General features: G+C 42.6%; 1 protein-coding gene across 1 annotated transcript in view; it reads right to left on the bottom strand.

Moving 5' to 3' along the window:
* Positions 1–66: 66 nt before the first annotated feature.
* Positions 67–13,282, bottom strand: part of dnah3 (dynein axonemal heavy chain 3) — a gene marked incomplete at both ends in the record, with an annotated part of 33,528 nt that continues 20,312 nt past the window's right edge. The window contains 27 exons of the mRNA XM_079487959.1: positions 67–420; positions 507–644; positions 734–938; positions 1,014–1,156; positions 1,781–1,948; positions 2,083–2,240; positions 2,434–2,550; positions 2,638–2,882; positions 3,372–3,597; positions 3,700–5,841; positions 5,925–6,123; positions 6,199–6,381; positions 6,546–6,762; positions 7,557–7,722; positions 7,812–8,478; positions 8,702–8,845; positions 9,300–9,456; positions 9,745–9,868; positions 9,950–10,129; positions 10,317–10,611; positions 10,715–10,818; positions 11,091–11,327; positions 11,737–11,866; positions 12,036–12,141; positions 12,258–12,358; positions 12,829–13,070; positions 13,140–13,251. Of these exons, the coding sequence (XP_079344085.1) occupies positions 67–420; positions 507–644; positions 734–938; positions 1,014–1,156; positions 1,781–1,948; positions 2,083–2,240; positions 2,434–2,550; positions 2,638–2,882; positions 3,372–3,597; positions 3,700–5,841; positions 5,925–6,123; positions 6,199–6,381; positions 6,546–6,762; positions 7,557–7,722; positions 7,812–8,478; positions 8,702–8,845; positions 9,300–9,456; positions 9,745–9,868; positions 9,950–10,129; positions 10,317–10,611; positions 10,715–10,818; positions 11,091–11,327; positions 11,737–11,866; positions 12,036–12,141; positions 12,258–12,358; positions 12,829–13,070; positions 13,140–13,251 (7,260 nt within the window). The remainder of the gene's footprint in view (positions 421–506; positions 645–733; positions 939–1,013; positions 1,157–1,780; positions 1,949–2,082; positions 2,241–2,433; positions 2,551–2,637; positions 2,883–3,371; positions 3,598–3,699; positions 5,842–5,924; positions 6,124–6,198; positions 6,382–6,545; positions 6,763–7,556; positions 7,723–7,811; positions 8,479–8,701; positions 8,846–9,299; positions 9,457–9,744; positions 9,869–9,949; positions 10,130–10,316; positions 10,612–10,714; positions 10,819–11,090; positions 11,328–11,736; positions 11,867–12,035; positions 12,142–12,257; positions 12,359–12,828; positions 13,071–13,139; positions 13,252–13,282) is intronic.

Below are 13,282 nucleotides of genomic sequence, written 5' to 3'. Positions count from 1 at the left end.
TGACTTGTTTAGTATATGCTTGGCAAATGCAAACACAAATGCATTCTCACAATGTCTTTCTGATGGTCAGTTGTCTAGTTGGCAGAGGCAGGCGACCCCGCGGTTGATCCAGTGTTTCTGGGGCATGTCAGAGGGCAGCTCGATGGAGAGCACATAGTTTGTGGAATGGCCGGTTGTGGAGAGTGTTCCGCGTCTGGCGCTGGTCTTGTAAACCGGGCAGACGTAAACGTTCTCATGCAGGAACGTGGAGCTCTCTCCGGGTTTCAGCCAGATCACAGGCAGCGGATCAAACAGAACTTTAGGAACAGACTCGTTGATGACCATGCGTTCACGATCCCAGCGCGCTCCCTCTAGAAAAAACCCACGGATGTAAGCTCCATCATCTGGCTTCTGCTCCATATGCGTTTCCTGTTTACACACCTGAAAGAGTATTTCATCAAGAACCAATGCATATGAGAGAAAAAGCAACAAATTGCAATACATCACCGTTTACAATACACACAGACCTCAAATTCAAAGCCGATGTAGTCGATGGGGATGGTGTATTTGCGAGCAAAGTTCTGAGACACACCAGTGAGGAAAGATTGAGTAAAATAAAAAGCAGATACCCAGAAGACAGCTGGAGGACCATTATCAATCCAGTCCTAACACATAACCAAAAGAGAAAACTGGTCAGTAACACACACTTTTTCAGCACTGAAAATCCTGTAGTATGCATCAGACTGTTGCTCGCCTGTAGAAACTGCAGTCTGGCGAGGAAATCAGACATGTAACTCCCGAGTGGTTTGAGGGACGGGTAGGATTTTGCAGCCCACATGGCTGGAACTTTCCCCATGAGCAGACTGTTAAAAACATTCTCTAACTCAGCAGACATCACGACCTGCCCCCTCAGTGCCTTCTGGGTGTTAAGCAGGCTGCAGCGCACCACTTTTAACAGCCTGAAAATCCAAATAAACACACGAGTGCTCAACAAGAGTCATCTCAGAGAATCGTCTCTCTAGTGTCACAGATACCTGTTGAATCGAATGAGCTCCTGGCGTAAGACCGTGTTCATCGACTCTTCATACAGGAGCGGATATTTAGCTGTCACCGTTTCAATGTCAAACTCAGGGGGGAGTTTGGCCAACAGTCCCTCGGCCAGCTCATCTACAACCTCCTGTAGACACAAAAAACACCTGCCATCAGAAAACCATTACCTCATCTACTTAAAATCCTTGATGTTTATCTTTAAAGGCAGTGTAGGCAATCCTGTCCAGAACAGTTTTTTGTCATGCTGGTTGGAAGTCTCTTAACATCCTGATAGCAATCAATAACTAAAGCAAAACCTTGGTATTTTTATAATTATATATCGTCTGTGAAAAGCGTAGGGTAAAAAAATGTTGGACCAATTATTGCCCTCGGTCCGAGGCCAATGATACCTCGTGTACATTGTCAGTCAGCCTATTTCAGATCTACTCAGTCAGTCAGATCTACTCTGCCTTTAATAAAGGGTGGTCGGTAGAACTGCATTATGTTTTGTAATGTTGAACCGGCAAAAAATGCTACATGTTTTGTTACATAGTACCTGCTACATGTCCTTGCTTTCCAATTTTGTGTTTAATTTCCCTGATAATAACTGACTGTATGTTTACTGAGTTGTGCAGGCACATTCTTTGCTCTTCTATCGTCTTTGAAACAGTGGCTACATGATGCTGATGTACTACTTGTTGAACTACAAAAGGTGCAAAAACATTCACTGACGCAGACCTTCCAATCAACATGTATTTATGGCTCCTCCCACCTGTGGTGACTTGGCTCCGCCTCTTGTTTGTCGTGGTAGAGTCAGCAACACTCCATCTAAGAGCTGATTGGTCTCCTGGTTGTCCTTGGTGATATTAGCATTACTGTGAAGGCCGAAAACTTCGGGCTCAGCAGTGATTGGCAGGTTACGGATATAGTCGACATAGCTCTAGACAGAAAATGATTAGGAGTTATTTTTTTATAATCTGAAACTCTCCACCAAGAGTTTTATATATTTAACACCATTAAAGGTACTTGATTTTCATAAAAATGCACATAGCGCTGTATGTAGCGTGTGTGTACCTGGTAGAGACCGTGTGACGGCACATAATACAGATCTCCCTCACACACGCGATAGTTGTTCTGTTCTATAAATTCCCGGTTGTAAAAGATGGACAGGAGTGACATCAGCAGTCTCCGGTCTTTATCATCAGTCACCCGTCCACCATAATTACACTCGCCTACAGAGAACCAGTTATTTTAGTTGACTACAATTTTTACTTTGAAAACTTCTCTGTTCATTGAAAACAAATAATATATTGACCTAAAAATACATTTCGTTGCACTGTACTTGTATGTGTAATGACAATAAATTGAATCCAATGAGTATAATCGCTGACAGCTTAAAATCAAGACACGCAATGCTGTCGTCACCTGTCAGGTACGTGAGCGCCTCCAGCGGAACCTCCTCATACTCATCCAGAAACATCTGAATCTGACGAACGCTGATTCGCAAATCAGACTCATTAAACTCATAGGGAATATTCCAACCTGCAGAAAAACACAAAGAATAAAAAGACAATAAAGATAAACAATAAACATAATCTCTCTCACACATGTCAGAGTGTAATATCTGACCGAGTGGGCCGAAGGTTCTCCTCTCCTGCACAAGACCGTGAAAAAAACACAGTCCGAACAGCAGTTTCTGCCAGACGTCTGGTTTAGCGGAGCTGTTGAAGAAGCCGGGGTCTGAGATGGGGTCGCTGAGGTAAGATCGCAATAAGTTTGCCCTCAGTCCTTTGGGAGGTTCGTTGGTCATTTTCACGCCATTCTGTAAAATACTTACTGGAAACTTATCAGATGGGTTACTGGTCAACCACAGCCTACAACACACAAAAAAACAGGTTAAATGATTAGTAGTAAAGTATTGCGTAAGCAGCAATTAGGTCGTGGGTTTGATCCCCGTGGAACACGTGTACTGATAAAAACAAATAATAATCTGATTGTTATGAGTCGTTTAAAAAAACAGTGTCTGGTAAATGCATAAATGTAAATAATACATATATTTGTTAAAATTCTCTTATATAAGAATTAGTGGAGAAAATTAAATAAAACTAGAAACAAATAGGACAATTGTTTAAATCCACGAGAGTATAGAGGTGTAACATGAATGTAGATTGTAGAGGTGAAATAATCGTTATTAGTTCTTTAATAATATTGACTTTTGATTGCAGACAAATCTGAGCTCAGTTTGACACACTCTTCTGAAACTCTAATGACAGATACATTTGTCACATTATTTTTCTCATAACAAATATCTGAGATGTGTTTTCAGTCATATGAGTTGATATAAAACAGGAAGTGATCGTGACCTGAAGCTGGTGTGTGTGTTTTCCGGTGTGATAAGCTCATCGCAGATCTTTTCTAAAGTTGGCATCCAGCTGGTCGCGAGATGACAGTTCTGCAGTACGACCCAGGTGCCGCTGGTTAGTGCTTCTCTGATCAGCTGCTCAGCGACGGGACCCTGACCTTGACCCAGAGAGATCGTCTGACTCTTACTACCGCCCATTCCTAAATCGTCAGCAAACTTCAGCAGTCCTGAACACAACACACGGTACAAGAGACGATCGAAAGTGTAGCATTATCAGAGTTTCTTCAGTGAAGTCTTTTATTCAAGATATCATACTGGAAAGAAGTTACCTGCAGTCGGGTCTGATCCCGGAGAGAGAACAAAGATGAGAGGCGAACAGCAGTTTGAGTCATTGTAGCTTTCCGCTAGGTCAAAGGTGGGAGGTTCGATGAACGCGCGGCCCATATTATCCACAATGAACTGTTGCACCGCCAGCACCAGTTTATCAGGTCGGAAGCAGCGCAGCACCACCATGCGCTCCATACCCACCAGTGTGTTCCACTTCCCCGGCAACGGCATTTCTTGTGGATGACTCGAGTCGTAAATCTGTTTCCATGATGTAACGACCTCCCGTACATGTTCAAAGAATCCCTCCAGACCCGGAAGTTCGGAAGCGCGGACGACCTCTGACCACGATTTGTCTGAAAGCCAGTCCGGAGCTGGGTTTGGGTGTGGGTTTTCAAGAGCAACACCTCCCGTGAGAAGGAAACGCCAGATGAGGTCGTCCACCTGACCTTTGCCCTGCATGATGCCAACGGTCAGAAGAAGAGAGAACAGGATCTTGTCTTTCTCAAACAGAGAGCGACACACGTTATGATAAACCCGCATGGTGAAGTGATTTAAGATGTTGGTTATACGGCTCTGAAGGTCATCGCTGGGAGAACTGTGAGCGATGGACTGCAGGTAAAGATTGATAAACCACGTGAGAGAATACTGATACATGGGATCGATGTTTGCCAGATCTGAGATACAGAAGAACAAAATAGACGAGTGCTCTGCAACCGGTCGGTAACCCAGACGCGTCTCATCGATCTCATGTTCAGTCACACTTGCGATTGTCTGCTTCTTTGAGATCTCTTCTGAAAGCACTTTAGACGACGAGAGAACCTGAATGGCGGTCTCGTCTTCTAGAATGTTCCCTTCTGAAGCCGACAGAACCTTGAGGATTTTATTCTCGATCTCTTTTAGCTGCTTGTTGTTGTGGGCGCTTTCGACGATGAGTTGATTCTTCTTCTCCTCCAGTTCTGGTTTCTCTTTTGCAGCCACAATCCCCAGCAGCTGATCTTCAAGACCCAGTGGCGTGATCATGAAGTTCAACAGACAAACTTTTACAGCCACCTCTGGCAGGTAATGCGGGTTCCTCAATCCTGTGGTTATGTAGAAGCGAAAGTCGCTGGAATATTCCACCGTGTTCTCGCCCAGTCTCATGTATTCCACGCCCTGTTGTTTAAAGGTCTGCTTCAGAAGAACTGGTTCCAAAACCGCGTCCAGCTCCTCACCCACGTTCTCCAGGAGGACAGGTGTGCCAAACTGGATGGCGTTCTCGAGGGTGCGGATGTAGTTGCTGTCTGAGAGTTTAATGACTGAGAGTTTGTTGGATTTGTTCATGTTCTTGATCCATTTGTTGGCTTGTCCCTGCGGGTCGATCATGAGCGGCCACCGGCGAGAGTTGGAGACGATGATTCCGTTATCAGTGGAGAAAGAGTCCACGGGTAATCCGGCAATCTGCCATGTCCGGATGAGCACCTGGTTACCTAGAGTGTTGCTGAGTGTGAAGTCTGTAGAACAGGGTACTTTCTTCTCAACGCAGAGCTTGTGCCACTCTAGCTGACACGCCGCACGGTAATCGACGGTGAACGCTCCGAGGTACGACAGGGTGGCCGAGGACAACAGCACGTCACCCGTCAGGTTGGTGTATTTGACGGCAAGTGCGCGTGCCTCCTCCGTCCACCTGTCCTTCTCTCCACCCAGACCTCCGATCAGTTTCTCAGCCCGTATGAGTTTTTGTGAACAGACGTCAATGTTTTCCTCAAGGTCTTTTTTCTTTTGTATCATCTGCTCAAATGTGTCGTTCAGAGCCTGAAGTCGATCCTCTACTTCCTTCAGCTCTGCACGTTTCACATCCAGCTGCTTCATCTGAACAGACAACTCTGCCTCTGCTGCCTGCAACCGCTCCTTCTTGGGGGCGACGACCTTCGCCACGCGCTCGTACACTTCCATGGCACGCACCCATTTGCAGAGCCCCTCGCAGGCGGAGGACACGCTCTTGATCAGCGAGGGCTGAAAGTCTGGGTGCTCTATAAACTTCTCTCGGATTTTCTTGATGTTAGCAGCAGGTATATTATCCCTGTTGAACATCTTAAGGCTCTCAAGGAATTTTAGGTCACCCAGAAGCTTTTTAGAAGGGCCCCAGAAGTCATCGGTCATCTTTCCTGCGAGGAAAAAAGAGCAAGGCACATAAAAATTTGGAACCAAGACAAGGTGACTCTTAGCACATGCTGAGAAATTCTCACACCTGATCCTCCAGGGTCTTGTTTTCTTTCTGGTTTGATGCCCTTCATGATACAGATGGACTCCATGACAAGTTTGACAGGACCTGGAGGATTCTGCATGGTCTTCAGGACAGTGATGTCAGCCGGCTTCAGTGTGTCCAGAGCGGCAAGAGCCGCTTCCAATGCCGGCATCGCCTCTGCAAGATCCCCCTCACACTCATCCTGCAGGTGAAAAAGCATCAATTTCACTTCGCAACCTCAAAAGCATTTCATTTTTCAGATTTCACATTCAGTTACCTTGATGGCTTTAGCAGCGGCTGCCGCTTCATTAGCAACTCTCTCATCGCTGCTGACAAGCTCTTTCTTAGCATCCACTTCTACTGTCTCTTTTTCGATCTTCACCATCATCTGATCGGTTTGCTTTGCTGTCTCGATCAGTTCCGGCTGCAGTGCTGTGAGCTCCTGCTGCATGACCGCTACCTGCACATCACATGTTCATTAACAGTCATTCACTATTGTTAACTTACAATGCATATAATACATTTGCAACTGAAATATTTACAATTATAGAACTGTATATCTCATCACATATCAGACAAAGATCGGAAGAGCAGATGGACAGAAGTGACTGGTGACAGTCTCACCTGAGAGGCAGCAAAGTCAAGTTTCTGCAAGCCAACTATGTAGCGGCTCCTGAGGTCGTTCACCTGGCTGCGTTTGGAGTTCAGCAGGGTTTTGTAGGTCAGGATGAGCTCCAGATAAGAGGTTGGAGTGACATAATTATGTCTGCGCAACTGCGAGTAGTATCGCTCTGACAATTCTCTCACGCTCTCCTGGAAGGTTTTACACATGTCAACCACCCTGACAGTAAAGAGAGAGTTTTTAAGACATTAAATGGAGAGTAAATGTAAAGTCTGGCTGAAATCTCATGTGTATGTGAGATAAAGAGTAAGAAATCTCACCAATGTTTCTGTCATTAAAGTTTCAGAAGGGAAAAAACATTGAAAAATGTGTATTTATTTCTCTTAAGAAAACATTGTGTCACTTACCCAATGTAACGGTTACATAAAACCTGAATAAACCTCAATGTCATGTGCCGACAAATGTGACCTCTTGAGGACGCAGCCATCGAAGACGCAGCTACTTTGTTCATGTTTCTAAAAGTACATTCTAAAATGCTTCAACAATTGAGGTTTGATGTTTTAAGACCGCATTTCCCCTTGTTTTGGTCTATTTTTCTTTAGCCAATAGTAATATGGTGATCATATAACATTAGTGCATTTTATCCTTTGTGCGTTTGTTTTGAATGTTGCACTATTGCAGCTTTATGTTCATGGAAACAAAGTAACGGAAATCAAATACACTTTATCAGTTATTATACAGTTATTTTTGGCACTCTTTCAAGAAAGTGACTAAAAATATAGGCTGTAATGTCACAGAATGTCGGACTGAAACATAACTGCTCTATTTCAGCCTCCTACTTAAACTGACAGATTTATTCAAGAAGTTTATTATTAACTGAACACAATTGAAAAAAACACGCCATACGACCCCTTAATAAAGCTCATCTATATCAACTTGCCTTTTTTCTATCCAGAGCCTTACTGTAATTGTGGAATATGGGATTATGTAATGAAGTCTTGTTCATGGCTCACTCTGTCCTGATGTTATCCTCAAGGTCCAGATCCTCAAGGAACTTGTTGGCGACCATCTCCAGTGCGTCTTTGGGCCAGGCCTGAAACCAGTCTATGGTGCAGCAGTTGATCAGGGATGGAAACATCCTCAGACGGTTGCGGAAACCTTCCCCAATCGGGCTCATCACTATCAGACAAACATGGACACAATTTGATATATTAGAACAAAATAATTTGTGTAAAAAATATCTATTCAGGTCAAATAATCTACCGTACCAAGAACAATATGAAGGTTGACTTTGACTCGGTCAATAAAGAAGTTGTACATGGACAGTGGTGTTATGTCAATCTTCCTTCCTTCCATTTGTGCAATTCCTTGAACTTTTTCCATGATGTCAGCGCGCTCGTCTGCCGGAAAGAGGTTCGGTACATCTCCCGTGTTCAGCAGCATGTTGATGTCCTCAACAAAGGCTTCATCCATTATCTGGTTGTCACTAAACAGGAACGTTGTTTTCTTCCCTTCAATCCCAGCTTTCAGCATCAGGTGTTTCAGGCTGTCGCGCCAGTCAGACATGCTGTAGTTCTTGGTCAGTTCGATCTGAAACAGCTCGTAGTCGTTGATAAAGGTGGCGAGTTTTGTGGCGCTCTGCCGTCCCGAGCCTCCGATGCCGACCAGGAGAAGGTGTCCGTTGTCTTGTTTCAGCACGCGGCAGATTCTGGAGATGTGTTCGATGGCGAACTGAAACATCACAAGGTTCATGGGCGCTTTGCTGATGTTATTAAACTCTCGCAGGTAGACGTCCATCACCTCTGTGAGCGCTCGCAGGTCTGTGATCTCATCGTACGGTTTACTGGCAGAGTCTGGTTTGGCATAGTCGCCAAAAAACAAGCTTCGAATGCTATCGTCTTCGACTTTACCAGACAGAGTGAGATGCCCGAGAAGCTGAACAGTGTGAAGAGAAAACGGTCAATCTATGTTATTACAATTACAAATTAACCAATCGAACAGGAATTCATATTGCTCCATAACCAGATGAATTCTTTTTTTTATAATTAAATTTTAATTTAATGATATATTACCGTCATGAAATGTTGGAGACAAATTTCACATGAAAATAAAAAAATGACTATATGTATTAAAACTAGTTGCTGAATGTGTCTCTCACCTTGTCAATACTCTGCTTGAAATACGCTGAAGTTTTCTCTTTAACAAGGCTAAAAAATGTCTCTCTGTCATCACTATCAACCAGTCTATCGTAAAACACACGATACACCTCATGAATCCATAATCGTATTAATTTATCACCTTCCTGTAGAAACAGAAATACAAAACTCACAGAATCTTTCTGAACACAAAGGAGCAGAATTGTCTGCTGTGCCTTTACAGGTGAGTTTGTCCGAGTGTGTTTGTGAGTGAGTTTTCATGCATGCACTTGAATGTGTTTTTCTGTGTTCTGTGAGTGTGTTTCACCGTTTGTATATGTGTCTGTGTATGAGTTTGCATGTGCCTTTGTGTGTTTTTCTGTGTGTAAGTTTGTCTGTGAGTGTATGGTCCTGGTAAACTCTACAGTGTGGGGACCATACATACGAAGACACCTTATACATCAAACTAAATGATGTTTATTTGAAATATAAAACATCTTCTGTAAAGGTTAGGTTTAGAGGTAGGGTGAGGGTTACGAGAAATAAAACTACAGTTTAAACAGTATAAAAATCAATGTCTATTAAAAGACTGTGTTTGCGTGTGTGTGTGTGGCAGTTCACCTGCATGTGTGTTGATGGGCACAGCATTACACCCCGAATGACTCTGGCAAAGTCTCGCAGGTTGAAGATATAGTGAGATTTGGATGGAGTGGGCAGGAAATTCTCTATGGCGTCCTTATACACGGCCATTGTGGCCTGAACCATGATTTTACCCAACCTGAAACACACACACACACCCACAGACATATGATGAGTTTATTTGCAAAAACTCTAACTGTGCAAAAACTTTTATTTTTTATTTATGTTATCATGTTTTTATTGTGTTAGTTAGCTGTATTGTTTTGAGTTATTATTACATAATCAAAATAACCCAACTCCAGTTTGATTTATATTTTTATTTATATTTAAAGTTTATCAGAGTTATGTGTTTTTGCAAATAAACACTTCATACTCCGTCACTGTTTTCAGATAAGATAACACAAATGACCACTGTACATCCACATACCTGCAGAACGAAGCGTCGAACCCGTTACTGAAGTGCCAGTCGCTGATGGAAGTGAAGATGTTACTAAGCGTCTCGTCATCAAACGAATCGATAGATAAAATATTCAAGTGTCGTGTGAATCGTCCTGCGAGGGAGACAAAATACAAAACAATGACAACATGTAAAACCCCTGTCTTGTGATCATCATTTAAGATCAGATGATTACCTGTAATGTCATTTCTCCCTCCACCAGGTGGCCCCATAGCCGACATAAAGAGCACATCCTCGATGTCCAGTCTGGACGTGTCTTTTTTGTCGTACCAGTGACGGTGATCGATCCACTGCCGCAGCAGTTCGATGGGAGGTTGAGCTCCATACACTTCTTTAGCAGGCATGTTCAGATCATCTAGAGAACCACAGCGGAGAAGACACTTTTACTCTTTGCTAGTTCACACACACCGTTTTTTTGGTCTTTTCATTTTATACTAACATTAATAATAAACAGTTACATTTATCTTTGCATACAGGTGCCTTTACTAAATGTTTAAATAAAGCTGTATCTTACACAGGGTTTGTACAAACTCATTTCTTACCCACATAGATGATGCACTTCTTGCCCACCGGTGGTCCAAACACGCCTTTGCGCCGGCGGTCCAGTTTGGACATGATGATGTCTTGCGTCTGATTGGCTGACGTCCGGGCGGAGAAGTTGATGCAGTTGGGGGTGTATCTCTCTTTGGGTAGAGACATCAGGAAGTTGTTGTTGATCACCGATTTTCCCGTTCCTGTGGGTCCCACAATCAGCACGGGCACCTCGTGTGACAGATACGTCCTGAGGAAGAAGAGCTGGCGGGATGTTTCTGCTGTGGGTATGATGAGATCAGACACCTGAGAGAGAGAGAGAAAACACAAACTTCGTTCATGTATGGGGTGCCCAACGTATAATAAAGTTTCCAATGTAAATGTGGTGCACATCATATCGTGTACTCACTTTTGCAGAAGCAGGAATGACTCTGTCTTCTGTACTGATAGATTCAGTCCAGCTGTTCCACTGACCGCTGCCCTGTTTATGAAAATAATAATCATAAACGGTGCCTGTGGAAAGAACAGAGAAGACAACATTCATTAATACATCATTTAAAGACTCTTTTAGATGATAACCAACTGTAAACCAAAAATCAATTTTTAACTGTTTAAGATCCATAACAACACTAAATGTTTATTTTCTTATTTTTTAAAGGAAGAACATTTAAGTCATTTTGATGACTTAAAAATAGACATTTTCAGGCCTGCAAATCTAAATTTCATGTTTTCCATGACTACGGGAACTACTGGATTAAATAGATTATGCAGATGAATCAGCTGACCTCTTTCTGGAAAGACATTGTTCTTGGTGAGTTTCACGCTCTGGGGTCGAGGGTGACTGGGGATCGCACCCATGATAAGGTTTCGGTAGAACGCGTCAAACTTCTTTCTGCTGTGGCCGTTGATGGTTCCACCCAAACTCCAGACCACAGAGAAGAGGAACAGAGCCTGAAGCCACAGCGTCACCTGCTGACTGCTCATTGGTTCTGCTCTGTCCTGTCCGGACTGTACGATCTCATCTGTACACGTGAACACACTGGTCTCAAATCAAGAATCATTTGAAATGTTCCCTTTTTTTACACCAACAGCGTTCGTTGAGAGCCCCGTCTTAAGACCCTTTTTTCTGAGAAACACGCTGGTGATTTTTACAGTTTGGAAAACAAATAAACAAAGTCGCTTGTTAATAATATATTAGAATCCATTTGATAACAAGCTTTTAACTTAATTAAAGTGAAAATTAAGATACCAATTATCTCGTCTTTGGGTGGCCATTATAAACACAGATGGGTCAAGGAAGGTACAGCCTATTAAGTGTCATCTTGTGTCTATGTTTTTAATCACATTTAACAAGGCATTTATTCTTATATATAATCAATATATATCAATCATTCTTGTATGATGTATGATATAAAAATATGTTGTATGTACCCAGTAGGCAGGTATAGAGGCGCATCAGACTGTAGGTCAGGTGAATTGGTGAGGTTTGGACTAAGAAACCACACTCATGATAAATGAAGTCCAAACAGGGTTGAACCAACCAGTTAAACAGATCCAAAATCTACAACACAACACACATCTGGTTTATTATCTCTGTGGGGACAGTCCATAGGCGTAATGATTTTTATACTGTACACACACAGTTTTATTCCCTAAACCTAAATATTCTGTATGTATTAATGAAATCGTCATTAAACCAGTAAAGCACACTATGTATAAGTGTCTCTCACCAGCGTTCTGTGGTCATCTGACAGGTTCTCAGGCAATGTGTCCATGTAAGAGTCTCTGAGAGGCGTCCAACCCAACTGATGCGGCTCCATATAGATCATACCACACCTAATGAAATGTCATGTTTAAAACTGTATCTGTCCATTGAACTAACGTTTTTAAATCAACACAAATCATAGCACCGACTGTGTTTCTATCAAAATTACTATTGGTTTATTGGTCACCTGCTGACAGTAGCGGGTGATGCCTGCTCAAGATCTGCAGGCTCAAAGATCAGACTCATCTTAGGACTCATTTGAATGATCTCTCCACTCATCAGACACAGCTATAAACAACACAAACACATCAGACGGCAGAAGATCTCACAGGATAATTCCTTTCCATTAATCAAACATTTTTTTACGAGGGTGACGCTTTAGATGACCTGCTTAATTCAAAAGAATTTATAGTGTAGCTATTTGTAACAATAATGTACCTCTACAGTACATATCTGTAGGTAAAGTTGCACTGTACTTGTATGTGTGTAATGACAATAAATTGAATCCAATCCAATCTAAAGGGGAACAATATGCAAAGTTTGAGGAATAAAGAAGTAAGGAAATTTAGAAAATACTTGTAATCTTCATATACTCTATTTTAAAACTAAGGGGTAACTATTTTAATATTACGTGGTATGCATGTATGTATGCTATACAACTATCTTAGCGTGAACATTCACTACATTTTGAAATCACAATCTAACCATAAATTCGAAATAATCGAAAGCGTTACTGTTATGAGCAACACAGAACAAACCTTCTTGTTATCATCTAAAACCGTGTTCATGTTTTCAATCCAGACAGCATCAATAGGCCCGTCAAATATGATCCACTGACGGTCGTCTGCGTTGGACTGAGCCTGCTGTCTGAATGATGTGGCCAGTACACCATCTGACCACTCCTGACTGACGGGATCAAAGCATCCGTACAGCTGACCCATAGTGATCGCCTTCGGATTGATGATGCGGAAATCTACTGCAAACTCCTCCATCAGTCCCTCTGGATGAACATAAGCATGTGGCATGAATGACAGCATTTGTCTATGATTTAATTTCAGGACTTGATTACCTTTATAAAGATCATGTAAAGCTCCAGCCAGAACTTTATAAGCTGAGGTTTTTCCTCCCATCGGCTCTCCAACGATCATGAAGCCATGTCTGACCAACATCATGTCATAGACCTGCACCCACAAACAGGAACAAGCATGAGAT

Source organism: Barbatula barbatula (assembly GCF_947034865.1).
Source record: "Barbatula barbatula genome assembly, chromosome: 23".
Classification (NCBI taxonomy): domain Eukaryota; kingdom Metazoa; phylum Chordata; class Actinopteri; order Cypriniformes; family Nemacheilidae; genus Barbatula; species Barbatula barbatula.
This window is presented reverse-complemented; position numbering and strand designations above follow the sequence as displayed.